The sequence below is a fragment of the Neolamprologus brichardi genome, chromosome 1 (assembly GCF_056152115.1).
Source record: "Neolamprologus brichardi isolate AB-2024 chromosome 1, ASM5615211v1, whole genome shotgun sequence".
Taxonomy (NCBI): domain Eukaryota; kingdom Metazoa; phylum Chordata; class Actinopteri; order Cichliformes; family Cichlidae; genus Neolamprologus; species Neolamprologus brichardi.
The window spans coordinates 37,472,513-37,491,140 of NC_142104.1; the positions used below are offsets into that span (position 1 = coordinate 37,472,513).

The following is an 18,628-nucleotide window of genomic DNA, read 5'->3' on the forward strand; positions in this document are numbered from 1 at the left end:
AGCGAGAGGGGCTGCTATTGTGTGTGTGTGTGTGTGTGTGTGTGTGTGTGTGTGTGTGGATAATAGCAAGCACGGAAATACATTTTTTGCACGCAGCAATTCATTTTGTTCACTTAAACTCAGCTTTTCTTTGCTCAAAATAAATTTCTCCTCAAAATGCAACACTTACACCTGCAAACTTTTTTTTACTTGCACTCAGAATAGTGGCACAAAAATAACACCATAGACAGCTCGCTGAAGAACTCGAGTTTCTTCTCCCCCCTCCATGCTGTCAGACACTTGAAAGTGACCCGCGCGTGCTTCTCAGCCAATCACAGCGGTACAGACACCCGGCCTTCCGTTTCCACTACACTCTTTCATTCACATACATTATTCTCTTGCATACATATATTTTCTTCAGACATGTGAGCATTCTCTTCTTACATATATATATATTATTTGGGAGATTAAATGCATATTGAATGCATGTAAATGAGAGCAAAATGTAGGAATGCATAAATGAAAATGCAGGCATGTTAGAGTGCAAATTTGTAAATATGTACATTAAAATACATGTATAAGAGAACACAATATTGCAGTGTGTGTGTTAAATATGTGTAAACATGAGAATAAAAATATCTAAATATAAAAATTAAAATAAAACTATGTGAGAGTAAAAGTATGAATTTTGGCTTGCACAGCCCCTCGTAATCTTGGATCATATTGTGCTGCCACCCTGGTAACTACAAAGGAAGCCCAAACAACAATTTCTTCTCGCAGCTTTACACGCCCTTTAAACTCACAATGATCACACATGCTCATCTAAACATACTGATTGTCTTCACTGCTCAAAGACAATAAGTGACGGAGTAAATACAAAATCTAAATATGAATAGGATGCTGAAAACTTTAAAATGCTGGGGTATCTGACACTAAATAATTCACAAATAACGCACCAAGTCCCAAGAAAAGAAAAACCCTTCACTAAAGCAACGTGTCACAGACCACAGAGACACAGACCTCCAGCTGCTGCCGGACGCCGAAGACCTCTCCGGTCAGCACGTCTTTCTCTCGAGCCAGTTTCTCCCTCAGGCTTCTCTCCCTCTGCACCTCATCCTGGGCTGCACTCAGCTCACTGTCAAACCTTTCAAATACACACACACACACACACACACATAAAACACTGTAATTTATTTACAATTACTGTTGTTATTACACCATTACTAATGGGCCTTCCAGGAACCAGGCAGAGGTAGGTAAAGTAATAGAACTGTGTGATGGTAAAACTTGACTGCGTGTGTTTGTGTACTGACTTCCTCTGCTTCTTCTCCAAATCATGGTTGCGACTCTGCTGACCCTCCAGGTGAAGTTTAGTGTCCTGCAGCTCAGCTGTCAGTCGCTGGGCTTTCTTCTTCAGCTGCTGGATATTTCGCTGAGACTCCTCATAATCAGCCTCCAGGTCACTGATCTGCACAAAAAGTATCCTCAATATGTTAAGAAGCCTGTTTGATGAATGCATAAAAAATACAGTCAAGCAGTACGCAAGCAATTTATTGTTTTTAAAACAGCTTATTAAGACCATTGTAGGTTAAACACCACGTGGGGAATGAGATTAGTTTTCAAATTAAAAGAAGAAAACTGGATTTAATGGCAAATGTGCTTTCAGTTATAGTCATAAATGTGCTTCCTTTGAGTGCAAGTGTTTGTTTTGCTTAAGGATACTATTACCACTTGCTGAGCACTCTTACTGCAATAGATGCTCAAATCAAATTATCATTTCTAATCAGATAAGTAAGGACGTTACTTGTGATTTAACCCAGATTCACCCTATCATCAAAGTCTCAGAAGAGACAACAGTTAAGGCCATTTAGTGTGAACAAAGCAAACCATCTTTCTTGCTGTCAATTCCTTAAAGTAGTCACAGTTTGCATTGATGACAGCTATGCACACGTCTGGTAAGAACTTAAACAGCTTCATGACATCATCACCTGAAATAATTAATTCCCTTCTTAATGTGTTTAAAACTAACCAGCTATGTTGTTATACTGTCGTTATCTGGGAGCCATGAAAGTATGTGTTGCATGTTTTGGTATGACACATTATATTGTCAGAAAATATACATATATCTATATATATATATATATATATATATATATATATATATATATATATATAACTGTTTTTGTAATAAAATAAGGAAATCAGAGTCATATAATTAAGATAAAGCCCAAGATTTTACTGTAAAGACAAAATTGAATTCTGTTCATAAATATGCATCAGCGTCCACTCACCCTCCTCTCCAGCTGCCGCTTGTTCTGCTGCTCCACCTCCAGTTTGTCATCAAGCTCCTGCTGCAGTCTCTTCTTGGTGAACTCGATCTCCCTGATTGCTCGCTCATACTTCAGCTTCCACTCTCCTCCTGTGATATTTCGTACTTTTAATGTCTACATCATGTGCTCTGTCGCTTGTGCTGGAAGTGTACTCACTACCACACATGTATTTACTGTATCCAGCCATAAAAGACATTCTGAAAGGCTGAGAATAAAAACATTTAGATGCTACGAACTAAAGTCAACCTTGCTTAGTCCAAGGCAAAACATCTCCAAGGATATCTTAAAGCAATTCATACATCTATTGTAAAGCTTAATTAAAATGCAGATTTCATTTTCCAACAGGACTTAGCAAATGCCCACAGTGACAGTGTTATTACTGTGCTTGAATGAGCAGCTAAGTTACCTGACTGAACCCTATAGAGCGTCTTCAGGGAATTGTCCAGTGTCCATTAATTCAACATTCTCTTATTTTACCAACCTCAATACTCTGAACTGCACTTTAGTAAGACCTACACAACTGTCAGTTATAGCCACGAGGAGCAACCTACAGGTACTGAATGTACTTCAGTCCTGAATAAATACCCCTCCATGAGTGTGGTCTACATCATTTTCCTTTACTGCAGTACAAAAGTGAAAAGCTGTTGCAAGATGGAGACACTGAGGAATCAATTCTTCTTTCACAAAGTCTGCAGGCCACACAAAGACGGCTGGCAGCAGGCCTGCAGGCCGTCATGAACTGAGTCCTTGCTTCCTTTCTTGCATTGAACCAATCCATCTCTAATGTACTTCTTCACATTGGATTTTTCTTCGCTTTTGTCAAAGCATCGATTGGACATTACCCCTGCAGTTCCTGCACCCCCACTAAAGAACACACACTGGGTTTTTCTAACAGTCTGGAATAACTGGTACTGTAACAGCTGTGCGGGGCTATGTGAAGTAGAGTCCATTTAAGGAACAGAAAACATAACACAAACCACAAGAATGATTTGATGATGTGAGCTTGTGCAGAGATTGTCAAGTGTTAATTTCGTTTTAGGTATTTAGAAAGCCTCAAGTGAAAGATAGAATTGCTGAAAGAGAAACTGTAGCAACCACCAACGTTCCTTGTTGTTTTTTCCCCCTTTGTTACATTACATACACGATATAATGATGCTGCAGTAGTACACCCTCATAGACCTTAAAATAGTCACAAAAACAACTGTATAGGTTTACTAGACTGTAGCTCTTAGTATTGAGGGGGCTCAACCAATAAAAATGAGAGGAAGTGAATTATTGCGTGCAATTATAAATCTATGGAAGTACAAACAGGATTTGGAACTGTGTAGAGTTATGAATAAGTTATACTCATTTGATTTAGTGACAAGAAGCTTGACACCCAGGAGTGATCAGTATCACTATGTCCTGATTGGTCAGTACTGTTGTGCTTGGGGAGGTCGTGTCTAACCTGTCTCATCATCATCCACCTCTCCACTGAGTTCGGAAGCACGGATGAGTCGAGCCTCCATCACCTCCATCTCCATAGACTCCATCTCTTTCTTCGTGCTGTCAAATTTGGCCTGGTGGATTAGGGATAACAAGCAGCTTCTATAACAATGGCAACAAAACTCTACGAAGATTCATCAAGAATGTGGTTTTGAAAAGGTCCATTACAGTGTTAAGACTTGAGTAGCGTTTTTAACTGTGTGTAAAAGTTTACATGGCTCATGGGTCAGGTGAAGGGTCCCCTTAACATAATTTTGCTCACAGCTCAGAGAAGGTCAGAGCTGGGTCTGGGTGAAAAATATTACTTAGTGAAATGAACAGTGCTTGGACTTTGGCTACATTAAAATATAACACATGTTCTTATTTATTTTCTTCGTTATGCTTTTCCCTTTAGGTATCATCTACTTCAATTTCATTCTATCATCTTCTTTTACATCAATCGTCTGCACATCCTTGAGTCTTCTCTCTGATCATCGTCTCTTCCTCCTGTTGGCAGTTCAACATCCTTTGTCTAGCATATCCACTAGGGCTGCCACAAACGATTATTTTGATAGTCGACTAGTCACTGATTATTAGTCGACTAATCAGATCATCATCCATTGGACATAAAACATACAGCTTATTGCACCAGCTTACAGCATCTGCTCTTATATAACTATCATTAGCTTACAGCTTTAAGTGTTTAAGGTATGTGCTAACTAAAAATAAAGACAAGATGATAGTTTATTAAATTTTAATGACATTTGCAGATTGTTTCGGTGAAGTTTAATAAACTCCTTGCTATCTAAAATATAACAGGACACTGGAGTAAATTCTTGACCATCTCACACTTCTGATAATCAGCTGTCTGCTTGAAGTTTATTCAGCTGTGTAAAAACTATAACTTTAATCTCAGCCAAACCGATTTACTCAGGAACAAATAAAATACTGACAAAAGCCAAACAATAACATTTTTAAGTTATCTAAGTGACTTATATATCATGTTTAACCTGAGTAGCGAAAGACAGCGGTGGGTTCGAAGCCGGGAGCCCAGTGTTCTCACGGGCTCTAGTGAGCCTTGCCCCAGGTTAGCTATCGAGCTAGTGGGTAACAGACGTCTCCGAAAACGTCACAGCGCTTTTGAAAATATGTGGTGTCTTGATAAACTGAACAGATATTTGAGGTTTACACAGCTACATTCTCGCCTGAAAATATGTTAAACGTTTATTTTGTGACCCAGAAAGAATAATAAGAGTAATATTAAAACTAACTAGCTGCCGCCATTGTTGGAAACTGAGCTGGGCTGCGCTATGGACAGCTTCTTCTTCTTCGGGGTTTAACGGCAGCTGGCATCCTTGTACATGCAGTGCTGCCATCTTCTGTTTCAGTCCGTTATTACACTCTTAAATCCTACTACTTATTCCTGCGTCATTTGGGATCTTACAAAGCTTCAAACGACGCGTGGACTGTTAAATCAGTCATCGACGATTTTAATAGTCGACGTAATCGTGACTAGTCGACTAATCGTGGCAGCCCTAATATCCACCATCCCTGACTAAACTAAGTTAGCCTTACCTTCCTCACTCTTTCTCTCCTACTGCTTATACCCAAACTGATTTCAACATTCTATCTCTGTCTGTTGGTCATTGACAAAGGAGCATTACCAAAGCCCCTTTGAGTCAAACAAATTCTGCAGGCCCTGCCACACACAGCAAAGTTTTTATTTGTGTAAATATTTAAAGTTGAAAGTCTCATTTTCTTAAAACTGGGTAGTTTGTTTCTTATTTGATGATCATTTCAGGTATCTAGACTCTTTTACTGAATAAACAGTGAACCAATTCAGCAGTAAATGTCATGACTGTTTAACATTACTACTCATGTGCGAAAATGGCGCTGGTGTTCTTTTGTCATCTGATTTATTATTGCAAAAATGTCAGTCTTGAAATACAAATAACAGTCAAAAATACTGCTACCACAACATTCAGTATATGTTGCAATGCATAAGCAAAAATGTTCAATTTCATTACACGGTCAAAGCAACAGTACGAGAATAATGGGACAGACACCCTGAGCCAGGGTGTCCTGCACACACACCAACTTGGAATTATAATTTTTGTTACCTGGCTCAAGGGACCCACGCTGCAAACCACAAACTGCAGGTAAGCAGTGCAATTTCAGGAGTGTTCCTCTCCTGAATATGAAGTGCATTCACAAGCCCAAATATCAAGTTTTCTGAGCTGGATGAATAATGAGCTCACCTCAAAGTAGAAGTCAAAATGAGGTAGCCCGGAAATACAGCATTACAGTAGCTGGTGACAACACTTTTCTCCAGTGTACATGCATGTGTGTATGTTTCCATCTTTACCTGCAGGTCCTTCATGTCCTTCTCCAGACGCAGTCTCTCAGACGTTTCTGTCTCCAGCAACTGGGAGGCAGATTCCCCAGTGTTGCGCTCATCAGCCAGCTCTGCTGACAGCTCTGTGATCTGAAGATTAAGTGTGAATATTGACAAATCTTGTATTAATGTATAACTTGGAAGAACTCTCGAAAATTGTGAGATTTTATTTCAGGGTCAGTTCGTGATTGTAAAATTTGTTGTTAGGAGCTAACAGGGGTATCATCTGGGACCCGATAAGTAAAACATGAGAACTAATTAACTAATGCCAACTAAGCCTTGCTAAAGAAAGAATTTATATTTCAGTTGTCATTTGTCTTTATGTCATAGCAGGATGATATAAGAACAACAAGGCCAAATGTTAAGAATTTTAGAGGGACAAAGGAAGAACCATGCCGAACAGCTCAAAAGTTTGGGTCACTTAAAAATGTGATTGTTTCTCAAGAAAAAGACTTCTGTTTTCACTGAGCAGAAATGGATCATTACCCTGTTAAAACACAGTTAACAATTATCATCATCGCTCATCATAAATCATTGAAATGATATTCAGTAGTTAAATCTATATCTCTGCAGGGATGCAGATGACCAATGTTAGCAAACATCACTCCTGTCATGGTCCTGGGTCGGTGACCCAGCGCTTTTAGTTTATTATCATTTTCTAGTTTATTATGATGATGATTATTATTGTTTGAGTTCTATGTGTTATATTCGGTCTGCCTCTGAGTCTGCGTCTCTGTCTCTGTCTGTCTATGGTGTCACCCCGTCTGTTTGTGAATCTGTCTGTTTAGTTCTGTGTCTTGTTTGGTTCCCCGTGTCTGAGTTTCCTGTTTTATTGTGAAGGTCTCTGTCTGATGTGAGTGTGTTCAGTTTACGTTTCCCCTGTCCCGTCAGCTTTGATTCCTCCCAGCTGTGTTGCCCTCCTGTCTCTCATCCCCTGATTACTGGTGTGTGTATTTAAGCCCTGTGTGTTCTCCTGCCTGTTGCCGGTTCGTCTGTGTTACTCTGTGTTCCACGGTGTCCTGTCCCTCGTCCGTGGCTCTCTGCCTCTCCCCCATTCTGGTACCCTCTCAGGTTTGTCATTTAGCTTTCCCAGTTTAGGTCTTTAGTTTTGTCTTCCCTCTTGCCTGTTTTGCCTTCTCACCACTGTGTAAATAAAACATCACCAGCATTTTCCTCTACTGCCTGCGTTTTGGGTCTGTCTCCCTTCAATACCACACAGCTCGCCTCAGCAGCCGTGACAACTCCAGATTAGCTGTCTCCTGACACTTGAGAAATATGCTAACAATTTTAAATGTGTTAATCCCAAATTTAAAGAATTCTATTGATTATGTTTAGGAGTAACTCAAATCTCCCACTGTGTGTGTGTGTGTGTGTGTGTGTGTGTGTGTGTGTGTGTGTGTGGCAAAGTGTTTCTGCGCAGTGTACCAGGGGCATGTGGAAACGTTGTCATACCGTGTGTGTGTGTGTGTGTGTGTGTGTATATTTTTACCCGGCTCTCGAGACGGTCACTGTTGAGTCTCAGCTCATTCCTCTCTTTCTCTACCTTCTCTAGCTTCTGCTTGAGTTGCTGGATCTCTTCCTGAGAGGGAATATGCAAAAGATCAAAAGATGGTTTTAGTTATTTATGTATTTAAAAGGGACAGTGCAGTTTAATACAGTTCAACATGGAGCGCGAAACTGATGTGCTGCACATAGAGCCCATAGTTGCTCATTTTCAGTCCTTGTTGAGCTTTTACATTCACAATACACAAACAAATTACAAAACTCATTACTTAAAACCACATTGCGCTATTATTAAAAAACTATAAAGACTTCAGTGTGAAACACAGCTTTTAAAAAACAACCCCAAAAAGCAGAAAACCTGGGGAAAAATAAAAATGATTTTGAAAAGTATGGATACTTGTAAAATTATACAATTATTAATTAAAATGACTACAGCACTGATTTACCCTTATGTAACCTTTGACCTGTAAAAGATTTATGATCTGTAATTGATTTGATTTGAGTGGTAACTGTTTTCCATAGATGAGTAGCCTTCATAGAAAATGCTGACGGTCCGAATTCAAACCGCGACGTGGTATTTTACAGTAGCCTGTCACATACATGTTAGTGCATTGTGTAAATATACTTAATTTAATAATAATGCTTTTCTCAATTTTACTGAATTGAACCATGTGTTTTAATCCAACATAACAACAATAAGAAGAAGAATATCCCCTTTGGGGCTGCGCCAAGAAGGGTATCAAATATGCAGGGCTATCTGTAACATCACGGAAGAAATGACAGCTGTGACACTTGATACAAACCCTTCATTACACAGGTTGGTCATAATTTCAGGATTTGTCATGTAGAATTAAGCAGAAGGCATTTCTAAAACTGTTGAATGTAAAATACAAAATAATTATTCAAAGTTTATATAACCATATTCACCAATATTACATCCCACCACAAAAATGGCTACTGATGTTTGTGCATTAATTCACCACACGGCTTTATTTCAGATACATACCAGGAACGTACCACCAGTGTGGTAACTCAGTATGTGCTTAAACTTACATCCTTGCCACGGATCTGTTCCTCAGTGAGCTGCACCTCTATCAGAGGTCTGACAGTGGTGAACAGCTTCCACCATGGCCAGCCTTTGACACCACGATTCTTCTTTATGTTCTTCTGGATGCAGCGGATTGCCAGATCCTGAATCTGTCACACAAATACAACAACATTAAGAAAAAGACCACAAAGCTGGACAATGGTAAATGGACTGATTCTTATATAGCGCTTTTCTACTCTCTCGGAGTACTCAAAGCGCTCTATACAACATGCCACATTCACCCAATCACACCCATTCTCACAAGCACTTTATCTATACTTAGTGCTATCTAACTACATTCACACACATTCATACTCCGATGGACACATCGGAGAGCAACTTGGGGTTAGTATCTTGCCCAAGGATACTTGACATGCAGACTGGAGGAGCCAAGGATCGAACCACCAACCTTCCGATCAGTAGGTGACCTGCTCTACCTCCTGAGCTACAGCCACCAGACAATGATATTAACAGATACAAAAAGGAGGATAACCAAAAAAGTACTATGTGGGGAGACTTTGAGGTTTCTTCTTGATTGTACCAAAAAGAGATTTGAAGATTTAAAGCTTCAAAGACTCAAAGACATATCCTACCAGTAACATCTACTGGTCAGCTGTAATTATAGTGGCCACAAACTTTCAACTCCAGTTCCAACACAAAGGCAAGAATTCATTCTAAGGATTATCACCCACACATGAAAGTGTCACAACATTTTGAAATGTCAGTTTACTATAAAATGTTTAACAGTAAAACCACCAAGGGGGTCGTGTTGACCTCATTTTGTCATGAAAGATGCTGTAATAATGTGCGTGAGCTAAATGTGATAAACAAATATATAAGGGACTGTAGTTAAATAACAGATGAACAATTAGGCTACTGCAGGCCTGAACGGGTTGTGCAAAAAAGTGACCTCTCAAATGATATGAAGTCATTTTGAGGCCAAAGAACATTCCTGTCACCAGGTAGAAGCTGCAATCAGCTGTGGGCAAAGTGACTTTTATATATCCTTCACTTATCCAGGTATAAACACTCACTGAGGCATCTGAGCAAGAGGGCGGCAGAAAGTACAACAAATATAATAAGATAACAGTTCCATAAAGATATGTGAAGTGGCCAAAAAGGACATTTATTATAATGTAGAACACATAGTGGGTAGTATAAAGGCAGAATCATAAAGATACTTGCAAAACACGTCCTTTTTCAAAATGTATATATAGGTTAACCACTTAATGTTATGTCACTTCTACAGGCATAACACGTATAAGCAAAGATATTGACATTAAAAACACTCAAAAACATCGGAAATCACTTTTTTAGAGACAACTTTTTGGCACAATAGCAGATCAGAGTGGGCACTGTGTGACAGAGTGCATGCAGAACTGGATGTGCTGCTGGCTTTGCAGAGAAGCAGCAGAACAGAGTTAAACTGAGCAAAGAGTCTGTGGAAATAAACAGTGAAGTTGGACAGGTTTCAGGGAAGAAGAGCGGAGGAGGTGAAGGGCTGCAGGTGATCAGAGGAAGATGTGCAAGATAAATATGAACTTTTCTAATGTTACAATAATTCTTTTATATGTAATATGTAAGAATTCATTTTTACCTTTTCATAAAGTTCTTCTTCTATAACAATTAAATATTTACATGTGCCAGCTGCTGTGTAATTTGTTGTTCCCTATGTTTATTAGTTTATTATAATGAATATTTTAAATTTATGATCAGTAATGAAATTATCTAAATAATCTATAAATCTAACAAAAACCCTAGAAAGTTGAAGCTGCCTTCCAGAGGGTTCTGGCATACACACACATCCTAGGGCAGCGGTCTCCAACCTTTTTTGCACCACGGACCGGTTTATGCCCGACATTATTTTCACGGACCGGCCTTTAAGGTGTCGCGGATAAATACAACAAAATAAAACTAGTACCGGTACCGAAAAAAATAAGATTTATTCATAACACACGTGAAAAGACCCAGGAAAACCGAGTTAACGATAAAAACGATAACAAAATAACGCTGAAAACCGATAAAAACCCTGAAAACCATACATTTCACACCTGAGCCTCAACTCTCGCGGCCCGGTACCAAACGACTCACGGACCGATACCAGTCCGAGGCCCGGGGGTTGGGGACCGCTGTCCTAGGGTCGTGAGAGAGGTCGTACCTTCTCTTACTGATTTATGGTATAGGAGGACACCGTATAAAAGCCCTTTGTTTAGGTGGACCGCTGGGCTCCTGGCACCAGCTTTGGGGAGTCGTTCACAGGGTCACATCTTGAAACTACTCTTTGTTCACATGTACGCCTATGTAAGACGTCATATGTTAATGAGACTATGCATATTCATGTAACCACAATAAAGAACAGTGCTGCAAGGGAGCTAACTGAGAGCGACTGAGGTTCGAGCGGAAGGAACGGCGCTCGTCACAGTTTTTGCCATTGTAGTAGAATTGTCTTGGTGTTCCAGCAATAGGCCAGTGCTACACAGACCTATCAAAAGTCATTTTAAATACTTATTTTACCAACCTTTGCTTAAAACTAGAAAAGAAATAACATGAAAATGAACAACTTAACTTCTTCAAAAACAGGTCACGATCAAAATGGCCCATTCTGGCAGGTTTAAGTTTTTACTGCTTATAATACTTGAAACATAACTTATGATTATGGGAGGTATGATTGAAGATGTGTGAGAAGTTCTGACCACTGAAGAATGCTACGAAGCAAAGAGGAAGAGATCTTTAGAAGAGCGCTAAAGATTTGAATAAGTCGCCTCACTTCCAGTGTTTCACTGTGATGCACAAAGCATCAAATCTCATCAGTCACGTAACCACGGACATTTGAAACAAGCCTTAAGAAAGTGCTTCGAACCAGTCTTTATCATCAGAGTGAAACAGGCTTCAGAGCCTCAGTGTCAAACATCCCATCTTTAGTCATCAGAAAAAGCATAGCAGTCTGTTTTTTGGCATATTTACAGTTAATTTGACCATTCAAATATTTTGCACTGCAAATTAAATTAGTTCTTCATTCATCCATTTCAATCTAATCTAATAAATAACAGAAAACTTAAAATATTCTTGCACACAAACTCCTTTCTAGATCTGTGTCATGGTTCTGGTACCGGTGTTACATCTTTCACCATCTTACAATCATTGCAGCCATTCCCCAGCTCTCTGAATTGTACTCATGGCCATTGATCAATGGTTTTTGATCAGTAGTTGCTCATCAGTGGTCATCTGGTACAGATGGCAACAGATTTTAGATTTACTAGAGTTAATTGTGGTATTATTGCAAACAGATAAGACAGAAAACAGACAGAAAACAGATTTCATGCATAATGGACCTTCCATGTGTACGGACATGTATATATGTATGTATATCTATACATATGTATTTTTAGTGTGTACATGTCTATAAACAGGAATAGTAGTGGTACAATAGCTATATCAAGCTATATAGTTTATGTCTTCCATATTTCCAACCATATCCATAATCACATACTGTGTATGCTACCATTGTATATAGTGTATTATCTTACTTTTTTTCATTGATTGTACTTATTGTATTTTTGTATTTCCTTCTGATATCTGTACCTGAGCTGAGGTGACACAAAAATTTCCCCGTTGTGGGATCAATAAAGTCTTATCTTATCTTATCTTATAAGTGCTAACTTGAACCTGTTCAATGGAAAACTAATCGCAGACAGACTCTGTCTTGGTGCTATTTTATTCTCATCTTGATGGACCTTTTGAAATCCTTTGAAGACAGTAGTTAGTAGCCTCAGACCTGGTCCCTATCTTTGAAATGACAACTTCAAAGATCACCAATATTTCTCCATAGTTTTGGTCAGGACATGGACCCCAACCACAGTTTTCCATAGTAAGTTATGGCTATGTTGGAGAGTAAAGACAGTCAAAATAACAAATACTGACTTTCAAGCTTCAAGTCTTATTTAGCTTCCTATTTTCCTATCAAAGAGAAAAGAGGACTGGCTCAAGATATTTTTTCACCATACTGTATGATTTTACTTCATTAAAAGTTTAGATCCAGCGTTCGTATACATTTTGTTTCAAATGCTTTCAACAGATGACAGTGACAGTAACACTTAGTCTGAATACAAGCAGTAGCATCTTTCTCAATACACCTGTTTCCTGTCAGGGTGGGGAAAGTGTAGTGGGGATTCTTTCTTTAGGCAACTGTTTAATTAGGCTCAGCGTCGGCTGGCTGGCAGTGGAATCCCCCGTGCTCCTCTACTCTCAACTGTTCCTATGAATGTCAAAAAGAGAGAGAGTGGAGACCGACTGCAGGGCTTCAAAGCAGTCAGCACATCTCTTCTATTTGTCTGTTCCCCCATGGCGAAGTGGAGTCTTCATCTTTCTCGAGCTTTTCTTTCCTTTTTTCCCTTTTCCCCATCATCCTTCTCCATCTCACTTATTTCCTGGAGTGCTTTGAATGCAGCTCCCTCAGGGAGAGAGGGGGTAGGATATGAGGAATTTGGAAGACAACAAGGAGGTTCCCTAGAGCAGGGAAGTGGGTTAGATGGGTAAACAAACTAACCGGTTGTGTCTTGAGACAAAAAAAAGCAAACCTGATTGTTATACAAATTACAGCACAAATTCACGTTCTAAACTAAGTCCATCTGTAAGAAGGAAAAAGGACAGACTTTGATAAATCTTTAATTTTTAGTTTGATTAGCTTTTTGGCTAATGTTGAACACTCAGTATACGGAGTCTGTAAAGTTACAGAGCAGCATTACATAAAAGCCGCCAGCACCCAGTTGACTCAGTAACTGCAGAGTTCAATCTACTCCTACATCTTTAAAGCTCCCACCGGCATTCATTGCTTAACAACATCCATTCAATGTATGTTTTATGGGTAAGCAGATTGGATTTAATGTGTCTTTAAAGTTTATTCACAGGGCTGTGATGCTGGATCACTTTCACTTTTCATTCTTGTAATTTTTAGAGCTCTAGTGCAAATCCAGCATTTCTTACTGCTCCTTTACAATACAAGCACTGAAGTGATGAAATGCTGGGTAACTTATTGAGAAGATATTTTAGACATATGTCACTGTGATGATATGAACTTGTCAAGGCATCCTAAGTTGCATTAGAAGACAAACTACAGTGTGAGCCATTTCCTCTTATCTGCTTTGAGATTTCAACCAAGTCTGACTCTCCAGGATGCCTATGAACAGCGCACTAGAAACAAACTATTTACAACGGCGTAAAAGAAATGTGCCCAGTTCTACATCAATTACATGAGATTACTGTTTGCCACAAGAGATGAGGCTCAAACTGAGTTCTTTGGGGATAACATGAAAGCCAAACGCCCTTGAAAAGTCATTTTTGTTGGCAGCCCTGAGACCAGTGCTGCAAGACAGGATAAAATGAAATGGTAATGAAAGCTTAATCTCCACACACACATATACACTTACCACAAATACAAACACTGTGTACCAAATTAACTTTGTGTACACATGAGAAAGGTTTCACAAGCAGCATGAACACTTCTGTAAAGCTACACATAAAGTCAACAGATCCCACGTGTATTTTTGCAAGACAGCACCAATGTTTCCCACTTGTCAGGTTATTATTTTACACACATGCACGCGCAAACGCGCACATGCAGAGAAGAAAATGACTAAAGCACAATCATCAATCACAATCTAAACTCAAACTCACTTTTATTTCAGGGGAACTGTCAAATACTAATGAAATCCCCTGACGCTCTTTTAATTGAAACAGGGGCAACTGTAGCTCAGGCAGTAGAGCAGCCAGTCTACCGATTGTAAGGTAGGTGCAACAATCTCCGGCTCATCCAGTCCAAGTGCTGAAGTATCCTCGGATCCTTGATCAGGATACTTATTCCCAGACGCACTCCCCCGATGCACCCATCAGATTGTGTGTGTGAATGTTAGATACAGCGTTTAGGCATAGATAAAAGTGCCGTCTGAATGTGATCGAGTAATAGCAAGGCGCTACAAATACTAGTATAATTTAACATTTAGAAAACTCTAGTTTTCTAAATGGTAAATAGACTTTTTTGTTTTTTAATATTTGTATTTTAATATTATCACACCTGCTTCTGGACAATGAATTTTTAAGGTACTAGAAATGTATTGTACCATTTAAAATAAATATATATGTATAAAAAATGCAAAATTATACTTTTGTTGTATAAACATTGCCTTGGTTTGTCTTTTAGTCAGTTGGGTTAACACTTTTATGCATGTTTTTAACCCCAAAATTGGGTTTTATCTGTCAGACATGTTCTGTCCCTCACCTCAAGAGTCACTCTTTGCCTTCAACACCAGCTTCTGACACAACTGAGTCTGAGACTCTATCCAATGGCTATAAACAGCACATCAGCAACTAGCTATTTACAATGACATGAAAGAAATTAACCCAGTTCCAGTCTACATCAATTATACGAGATAACTGTTTGCCATAAAAGCTGGGGCTCAAACCGAGGCCTTGAGGCAATAATAGCCATGGCTGCACTTGTGGCTCCTTACTGGTTGGCCCTGATGTCTCCTCGGGGACTGATGACATCCAGTGTTTGTTTTTTAAGAGGATTACCAGGAGGGCATTTCCAAAAGGATGTTAACACATGGCTGCTCAAGATTATGATTGATTATGTGTTTTTTATTGCCTGTAATGTCCTAATAGTTCTACTCATTCTGGATTCAAAGTCAATGTCAGGAATCAAGCTTTTTGTGGTTATAGTGTAGTAAAATAATAAGGTCATACCAAGGAGGCATAAAAGGTACAGACAGATTAAAGGGGTTTTCTGCATCTCCAGTTTCTTCAGTTCCTTTCCTTAAAGTTTTCCTCCTAATCTGTCATCAATCTACCTGATAGAAGTCACCTATAAGGAATATAATGCCAAATCCCAACAACAGTCACCTCAAAGCTATGTTATTGAAAATGCAGAACAAAACGAAACACAATCAAAAATGAAAAATTAAAATGGAGGGGGAAAGGTGATAAAAGGTATGAGAATGACGTCACACAGTCAGTAATCGATACTGGAATGGTTAAAGAAGACACTTGGACTATGATGAAGTCACAGTGGGAAAGAGTAGCTAACAGAGCTGTTTCTTTGGCAGTTGCTCACTGGAGATGCATGATCACAAAAATCATCCGAGCAGCAGGGGGGAAGCCAGTATATTTACAAATGGCAAATATACGACATATCTTTTTTGCAAGTCATCAGTGCTGTGTTGGTCAGATGTCAACACGTAATTCCTAACTTTTAAATGCCAAATGATAAAGTAGTCCTACCTTTCTCTTCTTGAACGCCTGTCTGGCTAAGTATCCCCTGCAAGCAGCCTGGAACAGAGAAATGTTCCTCCTCGTCTGGAAATCTCGCTGCTCCTCCAGTCTGGACAGAATCCCTGCTCTGAAGAACACCTGCAGAAGAAGTAGAGTTAGAAGAGTGTCACATATACCGGCTCTCTCCTTTATTTTCTCACATTATTAACTCCCTGAAGTTAATAGTTCAAGTTCAGGGAAAGTGCTGTGAAAAACTATGATCTGTCATTTATTCTTAAAAATCAAGTACATCACATAAAAGTTACAAAGTTCAGTATTCGTCATGAAAGGGGTACTCCGGATGATCAATCCACATCAGCAGCTCAACAAACCGAATATTTTTATTCAGTGCTTCAATGGTTTTATTTCTTCCTCAGTCAGTGAAAAGTCAAATATCTGGAAGTTATGTTTGATCCGCTCGGGGTTGAAGCTCTTTGGGATCACTACAACTCCTCTCTGTATGTTGAAGCGCACGGCCACCTGGGCACTACTTTTGTTGTACTTTTTCCCCAATGGATACAAGCACCGCATCGCCCAGCAAATTCACCCAAGATGCATCTCTAGAGGAGCCAGTTGGGCAATAGGCAACAATCATGATGTCATTCTGACGACAGTACTCCAGAAGTTTTGGTTGTCTGAAATATGGGTGGCATTCGACCTGGTTGGATACGGGTTTGTGTTTGAGACCAGGTTGCTCTAATTTTAATATTAGAAAAAGATAACCAGAGTAATTAGAAATAAATGTCGTTTATTTGTGTAAACTTTTGTAAATGTAGCACTTTTTAAAATGATGACTTCATGTGTTAAGGGAAAAAAGCTGTTCAAAGCAACAATTTGCATATTAATGATAAAGAAACTGACCTCACAGCCCATCGTTTGTCAGTTGGGCTAGTTTTAGGCTACGTTCACTCTGCAGGTCTTGATGCTCAATTCCGATTTTTTGATCAGATCCGATTTTTTTGTCTGCTCGTTCACACTACAAATAAAATGCGACAGCAAACACGCTCTAGTGTGAAGCTTCAAAGCGGCCGCATGCGCAAAAGAAGACGTCACACACAACGCGCTCTGTTTAGACCCAGAGCAACAATATTGTTTGACTGATGGCCTTAATATAAAGACTTCGGACTTTACGTTTCCCAATTTTTGCTTTAAGTTATTTTGTTATTTACATAATAATGTAAATAACCTAATAATGATCCTTATTGCTGTTTTAGAGGAGCGCTGCTTCAAAGGATAGTTGCAGATTTCTGTCAGAATCTGCAGATTATACAGAACAAATAAAATGTTCACGTTTCTCCAACGTTGTCTTCCCAACAGTTTCACTGACATCTACACTGGATGGTCAGGAAGCGTTCACGATGTCTTCTCCAGCGCTGATAATTGGCGTCTGTCTTGTGTCGGTGACGTAAAAGACGGCTTTAATGCGACATGACCGTTCAAACAGCAGTCGCTTTCTAAAACATCGGATATGTATCGGATTCAGTACCACATACGAAAGTGACCCAGATCGGATTTGAAAATATCGGATTTGCGCCGTTCACACTGTCATACCATGATCGGATATGGGTCGCATAGGGTCAAAAAAATCGGATATGATGCGCTTTCGCCTGCAGTGTGAACGTAGCCATAGTCATTAATCAAATGTACTCTTTATAATGAAGGGGAAACCTGCAGTCAGCTGAGACTGAAGAAGTCACTTGGTGGATTGACTAAATGTTTCTTCCACTGAAAACGCTAACTCCAGATGAACAGAATAGACTTTCTGGGACATCGCTTCATGCACAGTCATGTTGGAACTGAAGGGGGCCATTACCAAACTGTTCCCACAAAGTTGGGAGCATGAAATGATCCAAAATGCCTCGGTGTGCTGAAGCATTAAGAGTTCCTTTCACTGGAACTAAAACAGCAGTTTAAAGAAATTATTAAAAACCCTAAATTACAAATAACAGTTATGCCCATGATGAGTATATGTAATTCTGCAATAATCACTGTGTGGGTACCTGCGTTATAGTTCAGTGAGGTGCTCTACTATGATTTTGAGGCAGAGTCCAAGTCAAAATTTGCAGCTCAGCTGGGCAACTGCTATAGTTTTGTTTGGGGGGTTTTTTTGTTGTTGTTTTTATATATAGTGGTTTAATGAGCAGTAGGTTGTTCCTCATCCAGTTGCCTGTGAGCTATGTTTACTGCCAGAGGGAAAAACAACAACAACAACATTTGTTCAGGGCTTATAGCAAATTCCAGAGTATCAAAGAATATTATGGTGAATTACTTTTGTTTATGTTTGTGGAGCTTTATAGATTTCTACAAATACTGATATTTTGTGTAAAATGGGGTATTAAAAGATTCAATGACTTTGCCATCAGGCAAAAGTCATTGAGGCATTATTTACATTATATACTGCCTTAATGTTGTTGTGGCTATAGATGCTGGTGGGAAACGAAGTGGCTAAGGTATAAAAAGCACAGAAATGCTTTTTCCACTCCCCAAAAATGGATTCGGGTACCACATATCAATTCTGCTCCAGTGGGATTTTCTGTCGTGGGAAGATGATGTCTGGAAGGAGAC

General features: G+C 39.3%; 1 protein-coding gene across 7 annotated transcripts in view; it reads right to left on the reverse strand.

The window, feature by feature from the left end:
- Nucleotides 1–18,628, reverse strand: part of myo18ab (myosin XVIIIA b) — a 123,670-nt gene that overhangs the window by 36,020 nt on the left and 69,022 nt on the right. For all 7 annotated transcript variants that reach the window (XM_087841628.1, XM_087841612.1, XM_087841610.1 and 4 more), the window contains 8 exons: nt 16,034–16,162; nt 8,725–8,868; nt 7,658–7,747; nt 6,139–6,258; nt 3,757–3,868; nt 2,271–2,398; nt 1,293–1,447; nt 1,000–1,123 (listed from right to left, as the gene is read on the reverse strand). In XM_087841628.1, coding sequence (XP_087697754.1) covers nt 1,000–1,123; nt 1,293–1,447; nt 2,271–2,398; nt 3,757–3,868; nt 6,139–6,258; nt 7,658–7,747; nt 8,725–8,868; nt 16,034–16,162 — 1,002 coding nt within the window. The remainder of the gene's footprint in view (nt 1–999; nt 1,124–1,292; nt 1,448–2,270; nt 2,399–3,756; nt 3,869–6,138; nt 6,259–7,657; nt 7,748–8,724; nt 8,869–16,033; nt 16,163–18,628) is intronic.